This window comes from Chiloscyllium plagiosum, unplaced genomic scaffold (genome assembly GCF_037043375.1).
Source record: "Chiloscyllium plagiosum isolate Xiang-an unplaced genomic scaffold, Cpla_swu_hap1 HiC_scaffold_23, whole genome shotgun sequence".
Classification (NCBI taxonomy): Eukaryota; Metazoa; Chordata; class Chondrichthyes; order Orectolobiformes; family Hemiscylliidae; genus Chiloscyllium; species Chiloscyllium plagiosum.
The window spans coordinates 61165227-61184767 of NW_028270161.1; the positions used below are offsets into that span (position 1 = coordinate 61165227).

At 41.3% G+C, this 19541-nt stretch overlaps 1 protein-coding gene and 1 pseudogene across 1 annotated transcript in view; one reads left to right on the forward strand and one right to left on the reverse strand.

The window, feature by feature from the left end:
* Nucleotides 1-4390: 4390 nt before the first annotated feature.
* LOC148145908 (uncharacterized) overlaps nt 4391-19541 on the reverse strand; it is a 77267-nt gene continuing 62116 nt past the window's right edge. The window contains exons 5-6 of the mRNA XM_087999750.1: nt 16086-16123; nt 4391-9327 (exon numbers count right to left, since the gene is read on the reverse strand). Coding sequence (XP_087855876.1) covers nt 9273-9327; nt 16086-16123 — 93 coding nt within the window. The 3' untranslated portion in view covers nt 4391-9272. The remainder of the gene's footprint in view (nt 9328-16085; nt 16124-19541) is intronic.
* On the forward strand, nt 5334-6325 carry LOC148145909 (28S ribosomal RNA; annotated as a pseudogene; the record flags this gene model as incomplete).

Here is a 19541-nt window from a genome sequence, read left to right on the forward strand (position 1 = left end):
TAAATATCATTATTTAATGTCTGATTTCTTGGACCCCTTTGAATGTAACAATGAGAAGTTTGAAACATTAGGACTTTTCTTTGCTGTTCGCTCCTTTTTTTGTAAGTTATTACTGTTGTACAATAATGTATCATCATCACTGACCCACGTCTTACTCACTTTGTAGTTCCTTCTGGAGCTGAGGGGGCTATAAACTCCGGACGTTTTTTCAGTACAAGCCTTATTGTTTTGGGGTGTTATCTGTTGAGAAACAACACTTACTGGAAAGAGAGATTTTTATTGTGTGGTGGAACAGTGAAATGGATGGAAAGGACCACTTTTGGCAATATATGAACACCTCAGAGTACGGATTCTGACATGGAAGAAAAGCAAAATTCACAAAAACAACATGGTGGTCGTCCATTTCTGAAATGTTCAACATTGAAGATTTATGTAAAATCAGTTATTAGTGTTGAACATCTTTCGAAATTAGGTAAATATATTGCAAATCTAAAAAGCAGAAGCTGGGAACAGTTAGCAGGTCAGTCGCATTTGTTGACAGAAAGAGTTGACATTTCAGTTTACAGGTTCATTATAGAAATTGTCTCACCTGTGATGTGAGTTCTGACCAGTGCTGTAAGTATCAAGTGAAGAAATTCAATGAAGTGCAGGTAAATGGCAGGAGTAACTACGACTCTCTTTGTGGTGAGGTCTCTCCAGGGAGTCATGCCTGAATACTTATCATTGTGGGAGTTTTACCGCTTTTTTTGTATGTTGCAACAATAGGTCAAACCTCCATGTTGGTTCCCACTGGAAACAGCAACAGTTTCAGCAATTAGCTGGCTAACAGACCTCAGAAGAATTGAGACGGCTGTTTGATCCACCTGGATCACAACATTGCACCCTTATGATGTCAGCCCCAAAAATCAGCATTAGGATGGAAGGAAGGTTCAATGGACCTACTTAAGTCCAGCTGGGCCACTTCCTGAGAAAATAACTGCCCTGCAGGCTCATCAGTGGTGGTGACCTGTGAAAAATGTAGTAGCCACATTAGATCCAAGTTGTTCAGCGACACTGGAAAGGTTTCTACCTCAAAACAGACCAAGGAGATTGTCTGTCTCACATGTCTCAAGCCTTTCAGCTCCTATCTTAAATTGGTACCTAGATATGGGCTTGAGGATCTACTAGTTTCAATAGATTAGATTAGATTAGATTCCTTACAGTGTGGAAACAGGTCCTTCGGCCCAACAAGTCCACACCGCCCCGCCGAAGCGCAACCCACCCATACCCCTACATTTACCCCTTACCTAACACTACGGGCACTTTAGCATGGCCAATTCACCTGACCTGCACATCTTTGGATTGTGGGAGGAAACCGGAGCACCCTTTAATAGATAATGATAAATCCATTAGAGAAGAATCCAATCAGGCTGCCCCCCGTTTGGACACTAAAACTATTATTAGAACTCAAATCTTCTACAGAAGTGCTAATAAAGAAATGGACAAGACAGTTTTAGCTTATGTTAATGATGAGGAAACCCAGGTAAGACACCCATTACAGAACTTAGAATTATCTCCCCAACATACAACAGAAATTCTGTTAGTGTGGTAATAATATAAAATCCTGTCGATGGGTCGTTTTATACCACGTCTTACTCCCTTCTTCCCACAATGGGTGCTTCTTGTACTCATTCGACTAAAAAACATGGCATTAAAAATATTTGCACTAAGTGCTCTAAACGTGATCAGCCTGGTGAGTACTAGACCATCACTTGTCATTATGCCAAATGTAATAAAGATCAAAATAACAGAAAAGTAGGAGCTTTCACCTGTTTCAACTGTGATTTACTTAGCTATCATATCTAAAATAGGTCTTGGCCAGCACAAGAGGCATAAACATGCTGACCTTAGAAATCAAAAATGTTTAGAATTCAAAATCAGGCAGAAGAGTCAGAGGAAGAGACTAGGCTCCTTCGTAAACATGAACAACAATTTAAAGGGAGCTCTGGTATCAATAAGAAAATTGCGAGTAAAAGGCCCAAGCAAATTTCAGACAAGAGAAGAACTTTACAAAAGATAGATACTAAGCCACTAAACCCAGCTCCTGATACGCCTTTAAAGAACATGAGTGAAGAAGAAGCTGATGAAGAAGTACATCAGATTGAGTTCCCTCTAATTACTAGTAAAACTATTCAAATATCTGCCTGTATCACCAAACATCAGGACATAGACAATCAGCTCCTACAGGCAGAAGAGCTAATTGACAAAGAGAGAGATTCGGAGGTGAGAAGGCTAGGATTAGAACTTAATCAATGTATTACAGATCATTACAACTAATTAATTAACTGGAAAGTGACTTCAAGAAAGGATAGTAATAGCAAGAAATGACAACACGGGCAAATAGATTGTAAGGAAAAGAAGTGTGATCAGAATAATGGAGCTTGGATATGCAGTTAAGGAGGCTCTATTTATGGAAGTCCAATTACCTGTATTATATAAAACCAACAGAAGTCAGGTTGTCCATCAAATTATTGGGGCTCCAACAATTATCCCAATCCTCTATCGAAAGAAGAGTTGGAAAGGTAACTTTTCGCCAAGTTATCAGTAAGTATGAGCAAATTCAAATCTTATATTGGCCAGAGGGACATGAACCAACTGATGCAACCCACAGAGATGATTTGGAGATGCCGGTGTTGGATTGGGGTGTACAAAGTTAAAAATCACACAACACCAGGTTATAGTCCAACAGGTTTAATCAGAAGCACTAGCTTTTGGAGCGCTGCTCCTTCATGAGGTGGTTGTGGAGTTATAAGATTGTAAGACACAGAATTTATAGCAAAAGTTTACATGGTGATGTAACTGAAATTATATATTGAAAAAAAACCTGGATTGTTTAAGTCTCTCATCTGTTACAATGACCATGTTGGTTTCAGTTCTTTCATATGTAAATAGCAAAACCTTTTTTAAAAGTTACATTCTCAAGTGAACTTTAAAAATTGGTGTCTATCAGCCCAGATAATGTATTGAAAGTGTGAACTCCCATGTGTGATACTGTCTGTGCCACAATGTTTAGACTGATTCAATTCTAAAAAAATGAATTTACAGAATCTTACATGGATTCATGCAGTTTTTTTAGCAAAGTACAATGTAACTCTGCAACTAAAAATTCACCCCACAAACATATTTTTGTATGTGTGCACGTATGTGTGTGTGAGAGAGTGGGTGCATGTGTGTGATTGTGAGTATAAATGGGTATAAGCCTGTGAGAGGGTGCACGTGTGTGTGTCGGAGTGTCTGTGTGTGTATAGTGCAATGGGGTCACCTGTAGTGTGACATGAACCCAAGGTTCCCGGTTGAGGCCATCCTCATGGGTACTGAACTTGGCTATCTGCCTCTGCTCGGCCACTTTTCGTTGCTGCCTGTCCTGAAGTCCACCTTGGAGGATGGTCACTCAAATGTCCCGAACGCTGAAGTGTTTTCCGACTGGGAGGGAACATTCCTGTCTGTTGATTGTTGTGCGGTGCCCATTCATCCGTTACCGTAGCCTCTGCTCGGTCTCACCAATGTACCATGCCTCAGGGCATCCTTGCCTGCAGCATATGAGATAGACAATGTTGACGGAGTCGCATGAGTACCTGCCACGTATATGGTGTGATGTGTCCCCACGCATAACTTGCAGAGTTACATTGTACTTCGCTCAAAAACTGCATGTAAGATTTTGTAAATTCATTTTAGATTACTTACAGTGTGGAAACAGGCCCTTCGGCCTAACAAGTCCACACCGACCCGCCAAAGCTCAACCCACCCAGACCCATTCCCCTACATTTACCCCTTCCCCTAACACTACAGGCAATTTAGCATGGCCAATTCACCTAACGTGCATGTTTTTGGGCTGTGGGAGGAAACGGAGCACCCGGAGGAAACCCACGCAGACACGGGAAGAATGTGTAAACTCCACAGAGTCAGTCGCCTGAGGCGGGAATTGAACCCGGGTCTCTGACGCTGTGCGGCAGAGATTTTTTAGATTAGAATCAGTCTCAACATTGTGGCACAGACACTATCACATAGGGGAGCTCACATTATCTGGGCTGACAGGCACCAATTGTTAAAGTTCACTTGAGAATGTAACTTTTTGAAAAAAAAAGTTTTGCGATTTACATATGAAAGAACTGAAACCAACATGGTCATTCTAACAGATGAGAGACTTAACAAACAATCCAGGTCTTTTTCAATATATAATTTCAGTTACACCACACTGTAAACGTTTGCTATAAATTCCGTGTCTTACAATCTTATACTCCACAACCACCTGATGAAGGAGCTCCGAAAGCTAGTGCTTCCAATTAAACCCATGGGACTATAACTTGATGTTGTGTGATTTTTAACTTTGTAAACCCATATAGAGAGAGAGAGAGAGAGATTAACACAGCAAGAGAAGCGACTCCCTCAGAGACAGCTCCTGTTCCCGATGGCATGAAGCAAAAAGATATCCTAGTAATTTATGCAAGGGCTGCCATGCATCTCCCCAGGTTCCTTTCTCTATGGCTAAAATCAGCTGTGACTCTAGACTCCCTCCAAGTCAGCAGACAAAGACAGCTTAAGAATTATTGACAACTGGAGGCCAATCACAAATGGAATGATTTTACTTCAACTTTTCATCTAATTCATGGCCAAGAGGCTGAGGGAGGCATGGAATCAAGATTTAGACAAAAGGGATTCCTAGCAATAACCTCCAGCTGCAATGTGAATATCACTATTTTAGAGAATATCATTAAAGCAGCAAAAAAAAAGGAAGGATCTTTCAATTGTTTTTATCAATTTGATTTAGGCCTTTGATTCAGTAGGACATAAGCTATATTTTCTAATGCTTGGGGCAGCATGGTGACTCAGTGGTTAACATTCTATTTTACCATCTTTAAGTAAGTCTAAGCATTTTACTATTTTAATTAATTTTAGTAATTTTAGTCAATAAAGTTTAATATTTTATTCAAGTATGTAAAGGTGGAGGGTAATACAGCAGTGTTATTGTTTGCTTGCACTAATCAACATGTCAAATGATGTTAATGTTTTCGGACTATTATCTAACCAGGTGGTGCTGCCTGGCTTCACAATCCCTTTGTATAAGATCTCTACGCTTGGTGAAAAGCCTTTTATGTCCTTTTACTGTTCTCTTTAATACCGTAACTGTGGGGTAGCTATAAATAGCTAAAACCAGGCAGATGCACTTAAATTTAAATGCCTTAAAATAGCCAAATGCCTCGTTACCTAATTAGTGACACACACGAATGGATGAACAAAATTTCTACTGTCCCTACCTACTATCTAGAAAACCGCAGCCAAGGAAACGGGCTTGTCAGAATTAGCAGGGAAAGAAGACCCTGTTGAACTTATCTCTAGTCTGGTACTGTAAAAAGACATGATAGGTGTGGAATAAGTGCAAGGCCTTGGCTGCCCGTAAAATCCCACTATTATCGTTTACTTACCCGGTGAGATGGGGAGCCAAGCCCTGAGAGACTGTCGCCTCTGATCAGAAGTGCCCAGGCGCAACCCGCTCCAGTGACAGTGGCAGCTGGCACGTTTGACTGGGGCGATACACCTGTCACACTGTAACAAGGTGATCTCAAGGAGGACAGAAACCTCACGTGGAGCAGAAAGGCGAAAGCTAGTTTGATCTTTATTTTCGGCATAAGTACAGAACTTGAAAGTGGGGCTTCACGATCCTTCTGACTTTTCACGTTTTAAGCAGGAGGTGTCAGAAAAGTTACCACGGGGATAACTGGCTTGTGGCAGTCAAGTGTTCATAGCGACATTGCTTTTTGATCCTTCGATGTTGGCTCTTTCATTGTAAAGCAACATTCATCGAGCATTGGATTGTTTACTAACTAACAGGGAATGTGAGCTGGGTTTTGACCTTTGTGACACAGGTTAGTTTTACCTTACTGATGATGTGTTGTTGTAGTAGTAATCCTGCTCAGTACGAGAGGAACCACATGTTCAAACATTCATTGTATGTGCTTGGCTGGGGAGCCAATGGTACAAAGTTACTAACTGTGGTATTGTTACTGAACAAGTGTAAGTTAGAATTCCACCTAAACATAACGATATCCTTGTGCCTCAGATTATTAGTTAGCCTGGAAATAACAGACTCCGGTCGGTGTATATTGCTGCTTGATTCAGAGCAGAAGCGTGGTTAGACAGGCGCCACCTCTGTCTCCTGAACGTACAGCATGTTTGTGGGGAGCTTGGTGCTAAATAATGATGACCTATTCTGACTGAGGATTTTGTATGTAGCAGAGTAGCTACCTCACTATGATCTACTGAAAGTTAACCCTCGAGCCAAACTTTTGTTTACCTAATGTCAGTGGTGGGGAATCTGTTGGACAAGATACTGAGAGACAGGATTTATTGATATTTGGAAGCAAATGGCCTCGTGAGTGATAAACAGCATGGATTTGCGTGGGGAAGGTCATATCTCACCAACTTGATTGAGTTTTTTTGAGGTGACAAAAATGATTGCTGAGGGAAGGGCAGTGAATGTTGTCTACTTTAGTAAGGCATTTGATAAGGTACCTCATAGCAGGCTGGTACAAAAGGTAGAGTCTGATGGGATGTGGAATATTCTGGGTATATTCTGGGAATATTCGGGTATCCCTGATGAAGGGCGTTTGCTCGAAACGTCGATTTTACTGCTCCTCGGATGCTGCCTGAACTGCTGTGCTTTTCCAGCACCACTCTACTCCAGAATCTGGCTAGATGAAGATAGAACTGGCTTGGTTATAGAAGACAGAGAATAATGGTTGAAGGATTCTTTTCAGAATGGAGACCAGTAACTAGTGGTGTTCCGCAGGGATCAATGCTAAGACCTTTGTTCTTTGTAACATGTATAAATGATCTGGAAGAAAGTGTAGGTGGTGTGATTAATAAATTTGCAGATGACACCAAAATCAGCAGAGCTGCGGATAGTGAGGAGGATTGTCAAAGGGTACAGTGCAAATTTGGCAGGGAAATGGCAAATGGAGTTTAATCTGGAAAAATGTGAACTGATACATCTTGGAAGGTCAAATTCAGGTGCGAATTATACAATAAATATCAGAAGCCTTACAGAGGGATCAATACAGGTGGATTAGTTGTCAAGAAAGCATATAGCACACTTGCCTTTATTGGCCAGGGCATTGAATATAAAATTTGGCAAGTTATGTTACAGCTACATAAAACTTTGGTTAGGCCATATTTGCAATATTGCATGCAGTCTGGTCACCACATTACCAGAAGCTTTGGAAAGGGTGCAGAGAAGGTTTACCAGGATGTTTCCTGGTCTGGAGGGTTTTGGGTATGAGGAGAGGTTGGATAAACTCTGATTGTTTTCACTGGAAAGACAGAAGTTGAGGTGTGACCTGATAGAGGTTTACAAAATTGAGAGTTATAGACAGGATGGATAGTCAGAGGCTTTTTCCCAAGGTAGAAAGTTCAACTACAAGAGGGCACAAGTTCAAGGTGAGAGGGGAAAGTTTAGGCAAGTGGTGTGGGGAAATGTTTTCACATGTAGTGAGGTGGATACTTGGAACACACTGCTAGTGTGAAGCAGGAAGCAGGAAGGTGTATCTTGATAGACACATGGACAGGAGGCAAACAGAGGGATAGAAACCCATATGGGCAATAAATAGCAGGTTTAAATAAGGATCAGGAAATGGTGCAAGCTTGGTGGGCTGAAGGGCCTGTTCATGTGCTGTATTGTTCTTTGGAATCCTAACTGTCCCTGTCATCTCTCATGAACATTACCTGATCTGTTTATGTGATTCAGCATCTTCTACTCTGAAGTTGCAAAATCTGTCAGCCAATTAATTTATTACGAAATCACATTACTCCAGACATGGAGCAGGAAACATATATTCACAGTGGGCTAATAACCTACTTTCCAATTTCTTTTCTATAATAAAAAATTATATTGAAATCAAGTTTGAATGGAAGACACAAGACCATATTGTCATCATTTCAATAAAGAAAAGATCATTTACCAAATTTTAACAATTGAAGTACTAAATATATCAGTTAAAAATGAAGAATAATTATGATTTTAAAAAATGGGCCTCCTTTGGTTTTTAGTACAAAAATGGGCTGGAGTATTTGCCAGGTTAAATCTAGCCAATCTCCTTCTAAAACAGATAATAAAAATATAATTTAAGAAACTTCTCCACCAAAACCTAAAACAATACTCAATCAAACAAATGCACCAATGTTCAAAACAACGCAACTATAATTACAACTCGTGATTTGGAATGAGAAATTAAGTCAAATTCCAGGTAGAATCAGGAAAAGTCATGAATGCTTTTGCTGAAATATATTTCAACAAAACGCTGCATTAAAATTTCAGAATTTAAGAAAACCATCTTATCAAATAAATTACTCTGGTAAATGGATCTTACATCTTAATACCAGAATCAGCTTGAGTGTTACAGATACATTTGATAAATACATCAGAAGCTCTAAAATATTGCATCTCACACCAAGCTCAGATTAAGTTTTTGGCTCAATAGTTTGTCTCGTATGGTAATAATCTCACCTCTGGGGCAGATGTTTGGGGTTTCAAACCATGGCGTGGATTGCAGTCCTGTAGGTTTGCTGCATTTTTAGTTGCTTTTCAGAAATATGTTAAACTAAGGCCTGTAGGACTAAAGGAATAGATGCAATGTGTACTCTGCTTATTAATTTTTAAAAACTATGGGATCATGCTGAGCAAAACACGACTTCTGTATTTGCTCACCCATCTTTGACAGCTGCACTTCAAATTTAATCTGTTGTTTTACGTGTTTCCAGAACGCGTAATAATCAGATGCTTTACAATAAAGGTTCTTTTTCTTCCTAAAAGGCAAATTAAGCAAATTCATTTTCTGGAAAACAATTTAAAACTGTGAAGTTGAAATCATGCCCCATTCATCCCCAAACACAACCCTTAACTTTAGACAGTCAACATTTTCTTCCTCCAATCACATCATGAGGTGACTTCCAGATGATAAGATATCCACAGTGAGAACTCAGCATCCAAGAACCTTAGTCATTAGAGTGGTGCTGGAGTTGTAGTCAAATCTTGAGAATATACAATATGATAGTTCTTACAGTTTTTGCTCCCACACACCAGGTATCTTCACTTGCTTGCTTTCAAAAGCTCCCAATTCGTTAATGTAACAGGAAACATTTGGCAACCATTAGCTATCAAGGCAGTACCATTCTGTAAAGTTACCTGATATCACCTAATTTAAAAAAAAAAATTCAAACCGAATGCCATTCAGCCAAAGCTACTGTATAGAATGAGACGGGTACTGCCCTGGACGAGGCTTCAACTTGTATACACTATAAAAGATAGAAAGCAATGTTACTAGATTGTCAGTTAAAATCTGAAATAAAGTACACCTTTTACTGACTGAATTACTAACACAGGTGACAATGTACTATGCTACATTATTTTAAAATATTTAAAGAATATGAACTCAATTTTATGGCAGACAAACAGACTTGCATTTTGTATAGCATTTTTCATAACTGAAACATGTCTCAAAACACTCTACTGCCAATGAAATACTTTTGGAAGTGTAGTTACCATTGTAAGAAACAAATCAGCTAAGTTGCATTCAAGCAAACTCCTGCACATTTCAATGCGATCATTTAGGCAATCTCGTTCTCATGGTATCAGATTGAGGGATGAATATTGGCCAGGATACTTCCCTACTCTTCTTTAAGATAGTTCCATGGGATCTTTTATATCCATGAAAAATGAATGGAGCCATTGTTTAATGTCTCATCCAGAAGACAGAATCTCCAATGTTCTGATGCTCCCTCAGTACTGCATTATGGTATCAGCTTTGATTCTTATCAAGTTCTGGAATGTGGAACTTGAACCCAGAAACTTGTGATTTCAGCAGCCACTAACTGTTGAAGCAATGTTAATTTTAGAAAGATAAAACCAATATCAATGCTGACAATCTGTTGTTGAACCAGTGAGGTAAATGGACTTAGAGCAAAGAAACAGTGAACACAGTATTCTAAAAAGTTTCATTGTTCATTTTAACATTCAGAAATTGTTGCAAAAAAGTATACATACCTTTGAAGTACCGATGAGTGTCCTAATCGGAGGAAGCTATCGAGTACTGCAATTAGGATGCAGTGTGGAAAACCACAATTGGGAGAAATTGTTGATCACTGTGATTGGGGGAATATTGTTGACCACCACATTTTTAGGGATACCATGAGCTGGACTTACAAGAATTTACATAAATTCTTAGTCACAATATAATACACTCTTACAGAAGCTGATTATTTTACATTTAAACTTTATTTTTAAAACCAAGGTTTACCATAGATGGCTTTGTTCTCCAATGCATGATAGAAGATGTGCTTCTCCAGATATGTAACATGGCCGGTATTACAATTTTTTAAAAAGGTTTTGCACACAGAAGAGAGGGTGAAAGGTAACCTTAACATTGGGCAAATAAAAAGCAACTACACTCAAATCAGCCACTGTTCTATATCATGCCCAATCATGCTCCACTGACCTCAATGGAAGTTAAAAAGCAATTTTGATATCACATAAAAGTTAGATTTTAGGTACAGCAGGTAATTAGGAAGGCAGATGTAACATTGGCCTTAAGTGCACAGGGACGGAGGATAGAAGGAATATAAAATTACTGGAGAACCTGAGCAGGTCTTACACCACCAGTGGAGGTGCCGGTGTTGGACTAGAATGGACAAAGTTAAAAATCATACAACACTAAGTTATAGTCCAACAGGTTTATTTGGAAGTACAAGCATTTGGAGTGCTGCACCTTCGTCAGGTAACTAGGGGGACAGGATCATAGGACATAGCATTTATAGCACAAGATCAAAGTGTCATACAACTGATGCGATGTATTGAACAACTCTAGATTGCTGTTAAGTCTTTAATCACTTGGAATGAGGAGGTAGGTCTTGATTGATTAATATGTAAATCCCAGAACTTCTTTCAATCACAGTCGCAAGGTAACTTAAGGTTTTATGAGAAAAGATTACAGCTTGCTCAGACAATGCATTAAAGGTGTGAGGTTAGAGCCTGTCTGTATCCCAAACTTGAGTCAGATTGCTTCCATTTCCAAAGTAGGAAGTTCTAAAATGTCACATGGACTGACTACCTACAGATTGTGTGCTTTTTGAACAAAAAAATCTGCAAATACAAATTCACCCCATAGACTTCTGTGTGTGTGTGTGTGTGTGAGAGAGAGAGAGAGAGAGACAGACAGAGAGAGAGTGTGAAATTGTGTGTGTGTACGTATGTGCGTGAGAGAGGGAGAAAGTTTGTGTGTGCGCATGTGAGAGTGTGTGTGTATGTGTTTGTGCGTGCTTGATAGCGTATGCACGAGTATGCTCAGCGACCCTGCATTGTTGCATCTCCCCAAGTCTGTCTTGGAGAACAGTCACCCGAAGATCTGAGGCCGACTGTCCTTAAAGCTGAAGTGTTCCCCGACAGGGAAGTACTGGATGACAAAGGGTACCCAATTGGTCGTATCCTGTGTCTGTCTCCTGAGGAAGTCATTACGGTTTCTCGCTGTGGCACATCAGAACTGGCGATCCATGAGTATCCTGTTCTTATAAGGGCGCCTTCAGCACCTTTAGGTGTCCGTTGCATTCCTCCTCATTTGAACAGATTCTGTGTACGTGTAGGGCTTGTCCATAGAGGATGGCTGTTTTAATATGTTTAGTGTGGAAGCTAGAGAAGTGCAGCATCATGAGGTTATCCATGGGCTTGCAGTAGAATGAGGTACTGAGGTGCCCTTGATGGAGATGTGTGTGTCCAAGAATGAGACTGATTCTAAAGAGTAGTCCATGGAAAGTCTGATGGTGGGATGAAACTTGTAGATATCACTGTGTAGTTGTTTCAGTGACTCCTCACCTTGGGGCTAGAGGAAGAAAATGTCATCAATGTATTTGGTGTATAATGTTGGTTGGCGAACCTGTGCAGCAAGGAAGTCTTGTTCGAACTGGTGCATGAAAATGTTGGCATATTGGGGTGCAAATTTGATCCCCATGTTTGTTCCGTGTGTCAAATTAGTTGTCAAAGAATTAGTTGTCAAAGATGAAGATGTTGTGGTCAAGGATGAAGTGGATGAGTTGTAGGATGGTGCTTGGAGATTGGCAGTTGTTGGTTTTGAGTACTAAGGCTGTTGCAGCAATGCCGTCATCGTGGGGGATGATGGTGTAAAGTGCCGAAACATCCATTGTGATGAGGAATGTTTGACTGGTCCATGGATGCTGAGATTCTGTAAGAAATCTGTAGTAGGGACATCACTTCCAAATAAAAGTTTCTGCAGAAATGCAAGACGCCCTCATAAGAACAGGGTATGAAGCTCAACTCATCGATTGCCAGTTCCAACATGCCACAGTGAGAAACTGTAATGACCTCCTCAGGAGACAGACACGGGAATACGACTGATAGGTTACCCTTCATTGACCAGTATTTCCTGGGAGTGGAGCAAATATGCCATGTTCTTCGCAGCCTACAACACATTATTAACGAGGATGAGCACCTCGCTAAGATCTTCACTATGTCTCTACTTCTCGCCTTTAAACAACCTCCAAACCTTAAACAGACCATTTTTGCAGGAAACTGCCCAGCCTTCAGGACAACATGACCAGAACACCACACAACCCTGTCAAGGCTACCACTGCAAGATGTGACACTCGTTGACATGGATACTACCATTACAGGTGGGTATACCACCTACCATGTGAGCGGCAGGTACTCATGTGACTTGGCCAACGTTCTCTATCTCATATGCTAGAGGCAAGGATGCCCTCATGCATGGAATATTGGTGAGATGAAGCAGATGCGATGACAATGGATTAATGGACACCATGCGACAATTGCCGGACAGGGATGTTCCCTCCAAGTCAGGGAACACTCCAGCAGTCAAGGGCATTCTTCCTCAGATCTTCGGGTGACCACCCTCCTATGCAGATTTTGTGATCCACAACAAAGCAGAGGCTGATAGATCAGTTCAGTACCCATGAAGACGGCCTCACTGGGATCTTGGGTTTATGACACATTACACATTATGACCCCACTACATTATACACTCTCTATCTCTTTTTCTCTCTCACACACACCCCCTCTCACAGGCATATACATCATCACACACACTTGCACAAACTACCAAGCACACATACACAGAAATTCACATGTACACACACACACACACACACACACACATAATCATATAAGTCTATGGGGTGAATTTACATTTGCAGATTTGTATTTGCAAATACATTCTACTTTTGTTCAAAAAGCACACAATCTGTAGGTAGTCAGTCCATGTGATATTTTAGAAATTCTTACTTTAGAAACAGAACCAGTCTGTCTCAAGGCTGGGATACAGACAGACTCAAACCTCGCACCTTTAATGTATTGTCTGAGATGAGATGTCACCTTTTCTCATAAAACCTTAATGTTATGTCGGGACTGTGACTTGAAAGAAGTTCTGGGAATTACATATTAATCAATTAAAACCTGCATCCCCATTTTGTGATTAAAGACTTAACAGCATTGTAGGTTTGTTCAATACATTGCATCAGTTGTATGACACTTTGATCTTTTGCGATAAATGCTGTGCCCAATAGCTACCTGACAAAGGAGCAGCGCTCCGAAAGATTGTACTTCCAAATAAACCTGTTGGACTATAACCTGACGTTGTGTGATTTTTAACTTTGACCACCTGTGGAGATAGGCATAAACTTAACGATTTAAGTCCAGTATGATTATTCCACAGAAAAATCTGCAAGGTTGTGGGGAGTAGGCAGGATACTGGGGTTTAGGCCAAACTCAGATCAGCCATAATGTTACTAGATAGTAGAGCAAGTTAAAGGGGCAGTTGTAGGGATTAAATAGTCATAGAGATGTACAGCACGGAAACAGACCCTTCGGTCCAACTCGTCGGTGCCGACCAGGTATCCCGACCATTTGCCAGCACTTGGCCCATATCACTCCAAACCCTTCCTATTCATATACCCATTCAGATACCTTTTAAATGTTGCGATTGTACCAGCTTCCACCACTTCCTCTGGCAGCTCATTCCATACACGCACCACCCTCTGCATGAAAAAGTTACCCCTTAGGACCCTTTTTGTATCTTACCCCTCTCACCCTAAATCTATGCCATCTAGTTCTGGATTCCCCTATCCCAGGGAAATGACTTTGTCTATTTATCCTATCCATGCCCCTTATGATTTTAACAAACTTTTTTGAGATCACCTTTGTTGCTCTGGGGAAAACAGCCCCAACATATTCAGCCTCTCCCTATAGCTCAAATCCTCTAAACCCTTGTAAATATTTTCTGAACCCTTTCAAGTTTCACAACATCTGTCCAATAGGAAGGAGACCAGAATTGCACACAATATTCCAAAAGTGGCCTAACCAATGTCATATACAGCTGCAACATGGCCTCCCAACTCCTGTACTCAATGCTCTGACCAATAAAGGAAAGCATACTAAACACCTTCTTCACTATCCTCTCTACCTGCAACTCTGCTTTCAAGGAGCTATGAACCTGCACTCCAAGGTCTCTTTGTTCAGCAACACTCCTCAGGACCTTACTATCAAGTGTACAAGTCCTGCTATGATTTGCTTTCCCAAAATGCAGAACTTTGCATTTATCTAAATTAAACTCCATCTGCTACTCCTCAGCCCATTGGCTCATTTAATCAAGATTCCATTCTTGATCACCTTCTTCACTGTACACTACACCTCCAAATTTGATGTCATTTGCAAACTTACTAACCATATCTCTTATGTTCATATCCAAATCATTTATATAAATGACGAAAAGAAATGGACCCAGCAACGATCCTTGTGGCACTCCGCTAGTCACAGGCCTCCAGTCTGAAAAACAACCTTCCACCACCACCCTCTGTCTTCTATCTTTGAGCCAGTTCTGTATCCAAATGGCTAGTTCTCCCTGTATTCCATGAGATCTAACCTTGCAAACCAGTCTCCCATGGGGAACCTTGTCGAATGCCTTACAGAAGTCCATATAGATCACGTCCACTGCTCTGCCCTCATCAATCCTCTTTGTTACTTTTTCAAAAAACTCAATCAAGTTCATGAGACATGATTTCCCAAGCACATAGCCATGTTGACTATCCCTGATCAGTCCTTGCCTTTCCAAATACACGTAAATCCTGTCCCTTAAGATTCCCTCCAACAATTTGTGGGCGGCACGGTGGGACAGTGGTTAGCACTGCTGCCTCGCAGTGCCAGAGACCCGGGTTCAATTCCCGCCTCAGGCGACTGGCTGTGTGGAGTTTGCACATTCTCCCCGTGTCTGCGTGGGTTTCCTCCGGGTGCTCCGGTTTCCTCCCACAGTCCAAAGATGTGCAGGTCAGGTGAATTGGCCATGCTAAATTGCCCGTAGTGGTAGGTAAGGGGTAGATGTGTAGGGGTATGGGTGGGTTGCGCTTCGGCGGGTCGGTGTGGACTTGTTGGGCCGAAGGGCCTGTTTCCACACTGTAAAGTAATCTATATAAAAAAAAAATTTGCCCAACACTGACGTCAGGCTCTGGTCTATAGTCCCCTGGCTTGTCCTTACCATCTTTCTTAAATAATGGTACCAACCTCTTCCAGCGCCTTACCTGTGACTATCGATGATACAAATGTCTCAGCAAGGGGCCCAGCAATCACTTACCTAGTTTCTCACAGAGTTCTAGGGTACACCTGATCAGGTCCTGGGAATTTATCCACCTTTATGCATTTCAATTAATGATTTAAATCCAATATGATGATTCTCCCTGTGAACAACTTCTTCTCCTATTTCTTATGTTATTTTCTTAGCAGTCACATTAAGAGTGGCAGTTCAACATAGTCCATGTGGAGTCCAAGTGTGAATGGAGCAGCACTGATTCTCTCTCATATCATGTGTTCACACCCTGCATTTCAGAAACTGAACCTATTACCAAGAAAGTGACAGATATTCTTCCTGGTCCAATTCATGTTTATACAAATATATGCAATTACAATCTTACTTTTCATCGCATTGGCGTTTTCACAATTCACACATATATTTCAGATTTTCAAATTAAGAAAAACATACCTTTTAATTAAGATCCCTTTGTGTCTGCATGTTAGCTTCTAGACTTTAAGAAAAGGGAAAAAAAAGTGATGAAGCACACTGAGTTATCATACATTAGGTTTACTGAGTTGAGTGGTTATTGTGTAACCTACTACTGTCCAAAGAAACTCAAACTGACAAAATTATCTGGCTCAAGAAAAACTACGAAATCTTGAAATCATCTACTTATACAGAATTGATATTACTGACTTTTTTTTTAGATTAGATTAGATTACTCACAGTGTGGAAACAGGCCCTTCGGCCCAACAAGTCCACACCGACCCGCCGAAGCGCAACCCACCCATACCCCTACATTTACCCCTTTTAACCTAACGCTACGGGCAATTTAGCATGGCCAATTCACCTGACCCGCACATCTTTGTGACTGTGGGAGGAAACCGGAGCACCCGGAGGAAACCCACGCAGACACGGGGAGAATGTGCAAACTCCACACAGTCAGTCGCCTGAGTCGGGAATTGAACCCGGGTCTCTGGCGCTGTGAGGCAGCAGTGCTAACCACTGTGCTACCGTGCTGCCCACAAAAGACAAAAGACAAAAGAGAGAGGTGGCAAAAGTTTTCATCTCACACTGACCAGGACAGATGCAAGAATGATAAAATTTAAAACACATGTGAGACAAGGTAGTGATTGATTGGCATACAACTCCTATTGGTCAAGGTGTAGCCAAGCAGAATGCATCAGGGAACGGCGTCCTGCAAGCTTTTATTTAAAGATAACAATGCCTGGACAGATTCCTTTCCTGCAGAGTACCAGGCCCCAATATATGTAGCTTTTAGCAAGTGTTAGTGAGCAGCATTGCAAGCCCAAATGATGTCACAGTAGTAACATCATTAGGCTAATGATTCATTGCCTAGGCTAATACTATGGAGACGCAGTTTCAAATCTCCCTACGATAACTATGGAATTTATATTTAATTAATATATAACGAATTGAAAACTAGTCTCAGGAATGAAATCACGAAACTGTCATTGATTTTTGTAAAAACATTCAATTTAGGGAATCAAATCGACCCCTCTTAACTGGTCCGGTTTGCGTGTGGCTCCCGACACACAGTGATGTAGCTGACTCTTAATTGCCCTCTGAAATGGGCTGCAGCAGTTTAAGAAGGCAGTTCACCACCATCTTCTCAAGGGTAATTAGGATGGGCAACAAAGAAGGATCATTCAACCTGAAACATTAACTCTGATTTCTCTCCACAGATGCTGCCAGGCCTTCTGAGCTTTTCCAGCAATTTCTGTTTCTAATTTACAGCATCCGTTGTTCTTTTGGTTTTTACTTAGAGGTTGAAGGAGAGTATCTATTAGGTTCTTAATGCACTGAACTAGCTTAACAGATACTGTGTTGATAATTTGTTTCTAAAACAACATTAAAATTATTGTAATTATTTTATAAATCTAAATTGGGAGACAAGAAATGCCACACCATATTCGAACTGCTACTATGTGTTCTAAGCTTCAGGTGAGGGCAAACTGTGATCCCCCAAACTCAATACAGCTGAGTGTTGGTGATAACCTAATCACACATTAGACATTTTGGACAGCACTGATAACTTTAACAGCAAACTGAATTGATTTACACCACATGAAATATGAAGGACACTGGCAGGTGTGTCCTGTGCTGTGCAAGTTCACACCTGAAATGTCAACTTTGTTTTTTTCTGCAATGGTAGTGAATATTTCCAACATTTTCTGTTCTTATGGCTTGCATTTGCTTTTTGAAATATATGTTGATGTTAAATAGTTAGAAAATGTAAGGGGAGAGTGTGGCAGGGGAGGGGAGAGTGCGGCAAGGGAGGGAAGAGCTCTACTGGGGTTAGAGGGACTGGGAGAGAGCGTGTAAATAAGGGAGGGTGGGAGGGAGGAAAAGCCTGGGGAAGAGAGACTTAGAGGGGAGTGCGTGGGAGGGGGAAGAGTCGGAGGGGTAAGAGGAGAGAGTAGGGGTAAGAAGAGGAGAGGGAGTGGATGGTAGGGAGCAGGAGAACAGAGGGAACTGCAGGGTGGAAACAACACAAGCAGAGAGTGTGTCGGAGGGGATGAGAAAGCGGAAGATGCAGAGAGTGGGGGTGGGAGAGAAGAGTTGGAGAGAGTTTTTCTTATTATTCAGTCTTGGGACACGGGCATTACTGGCAGGCCAGTATTTATTGGCCGTCCCTAATTGCCCTTGAGAAGGTATTGGTGAGTTGCCTTCTTAAACTGCTGTAGTCAATGTGCTGTAGGTTGAGGCACAATGCTGTTTGGGAGGGAATGCCAGGATTTTGACCCAGCAATACTGAAGAAACAGTGATGTATTTCCACATCAGGACAGTGAGTGGCTTGGAGGGGAAGTTGCAGGCAGTTATGTTCCCATGTATCTGCTGGCCTTGTCTTTCTGGATGGAAGCAGCCGTTGGTTTAGAAGGCGCTGGCTAAGGATCGTTGATAAATTTCTGCCGTGCATCTTGTAGACAGAACATACTGCTGCTACTGAGCATCAGTGGAGGAAAGAGTGGGTGCTTTTGGATGTGTAGCACCACAATGTCAAGACACAGTGGTTGGTTATCTCTTATTGGAGATGATCATTGCTTTGACATTTCTTGTGCAAATGTTACTTGCCATTTGTCAGCCTAAATCTGGATATTGTCCAGATCTAATTGCATTTGAACATGGACTACTTTAGTATCTGAGTTGTGAATGGTGTTGAATATTGTGCAATTATCAGCAAACAACCCCACATCTGACCTTTTGTTGGAAGGAAGGTCATTGATGAAGCAGTTGAAGATGATTGGGCCTTGAATACCACCCAAAGGAAGTCCTGCAGACATATCCTGGAGTTGAGATGACTGACCTTGATCAATCCCAACCATCCTCCTGTGTGCTAGGTATGACTCCAACTAGCAGAGAATCTGTCCTCTGATACCCATTGATTCCAGATTTGCAAGGGCTCCTTGATGCCACACACTATGAATGTGGCCTTTATATTGTCACTCTCATCTCACCTCTGGAATTCAGCTCTTTTGTTCATGTTTGAACTAAAGCTGCAATGATGTCAGGAACCCAAACTGGGTGTCAAAGTGCAGGTTATTGCTGAGCAGATGCTGCTTGATAGAACTGCTGATGATACCATCCATCACTTTCCAAATGATAGAGAGTAGATTGATGGAACGGTAATTGGCCGAGTTGTATTTATTCTGTTTTTTTGTGTATGGGACATACATGGCTGCTTTTTCGATTAGACCAGGTAGATGTCAGTCTTGTAAGTGTATTGGAAGAGCTTGGCTAGTCTGCTATTGTTGGAATGTTGTCAGGGCCCACTGTTTTGCACTATCCAGTTTCTTGTTATCACGTGGAATGAATTGAATTAGCTGAAGACTGCCATCTGTGATGCTGAAGACCACTGGAGGGGACCAAGATGGATCATTCGTTTGGCACTTCTGGTCCAG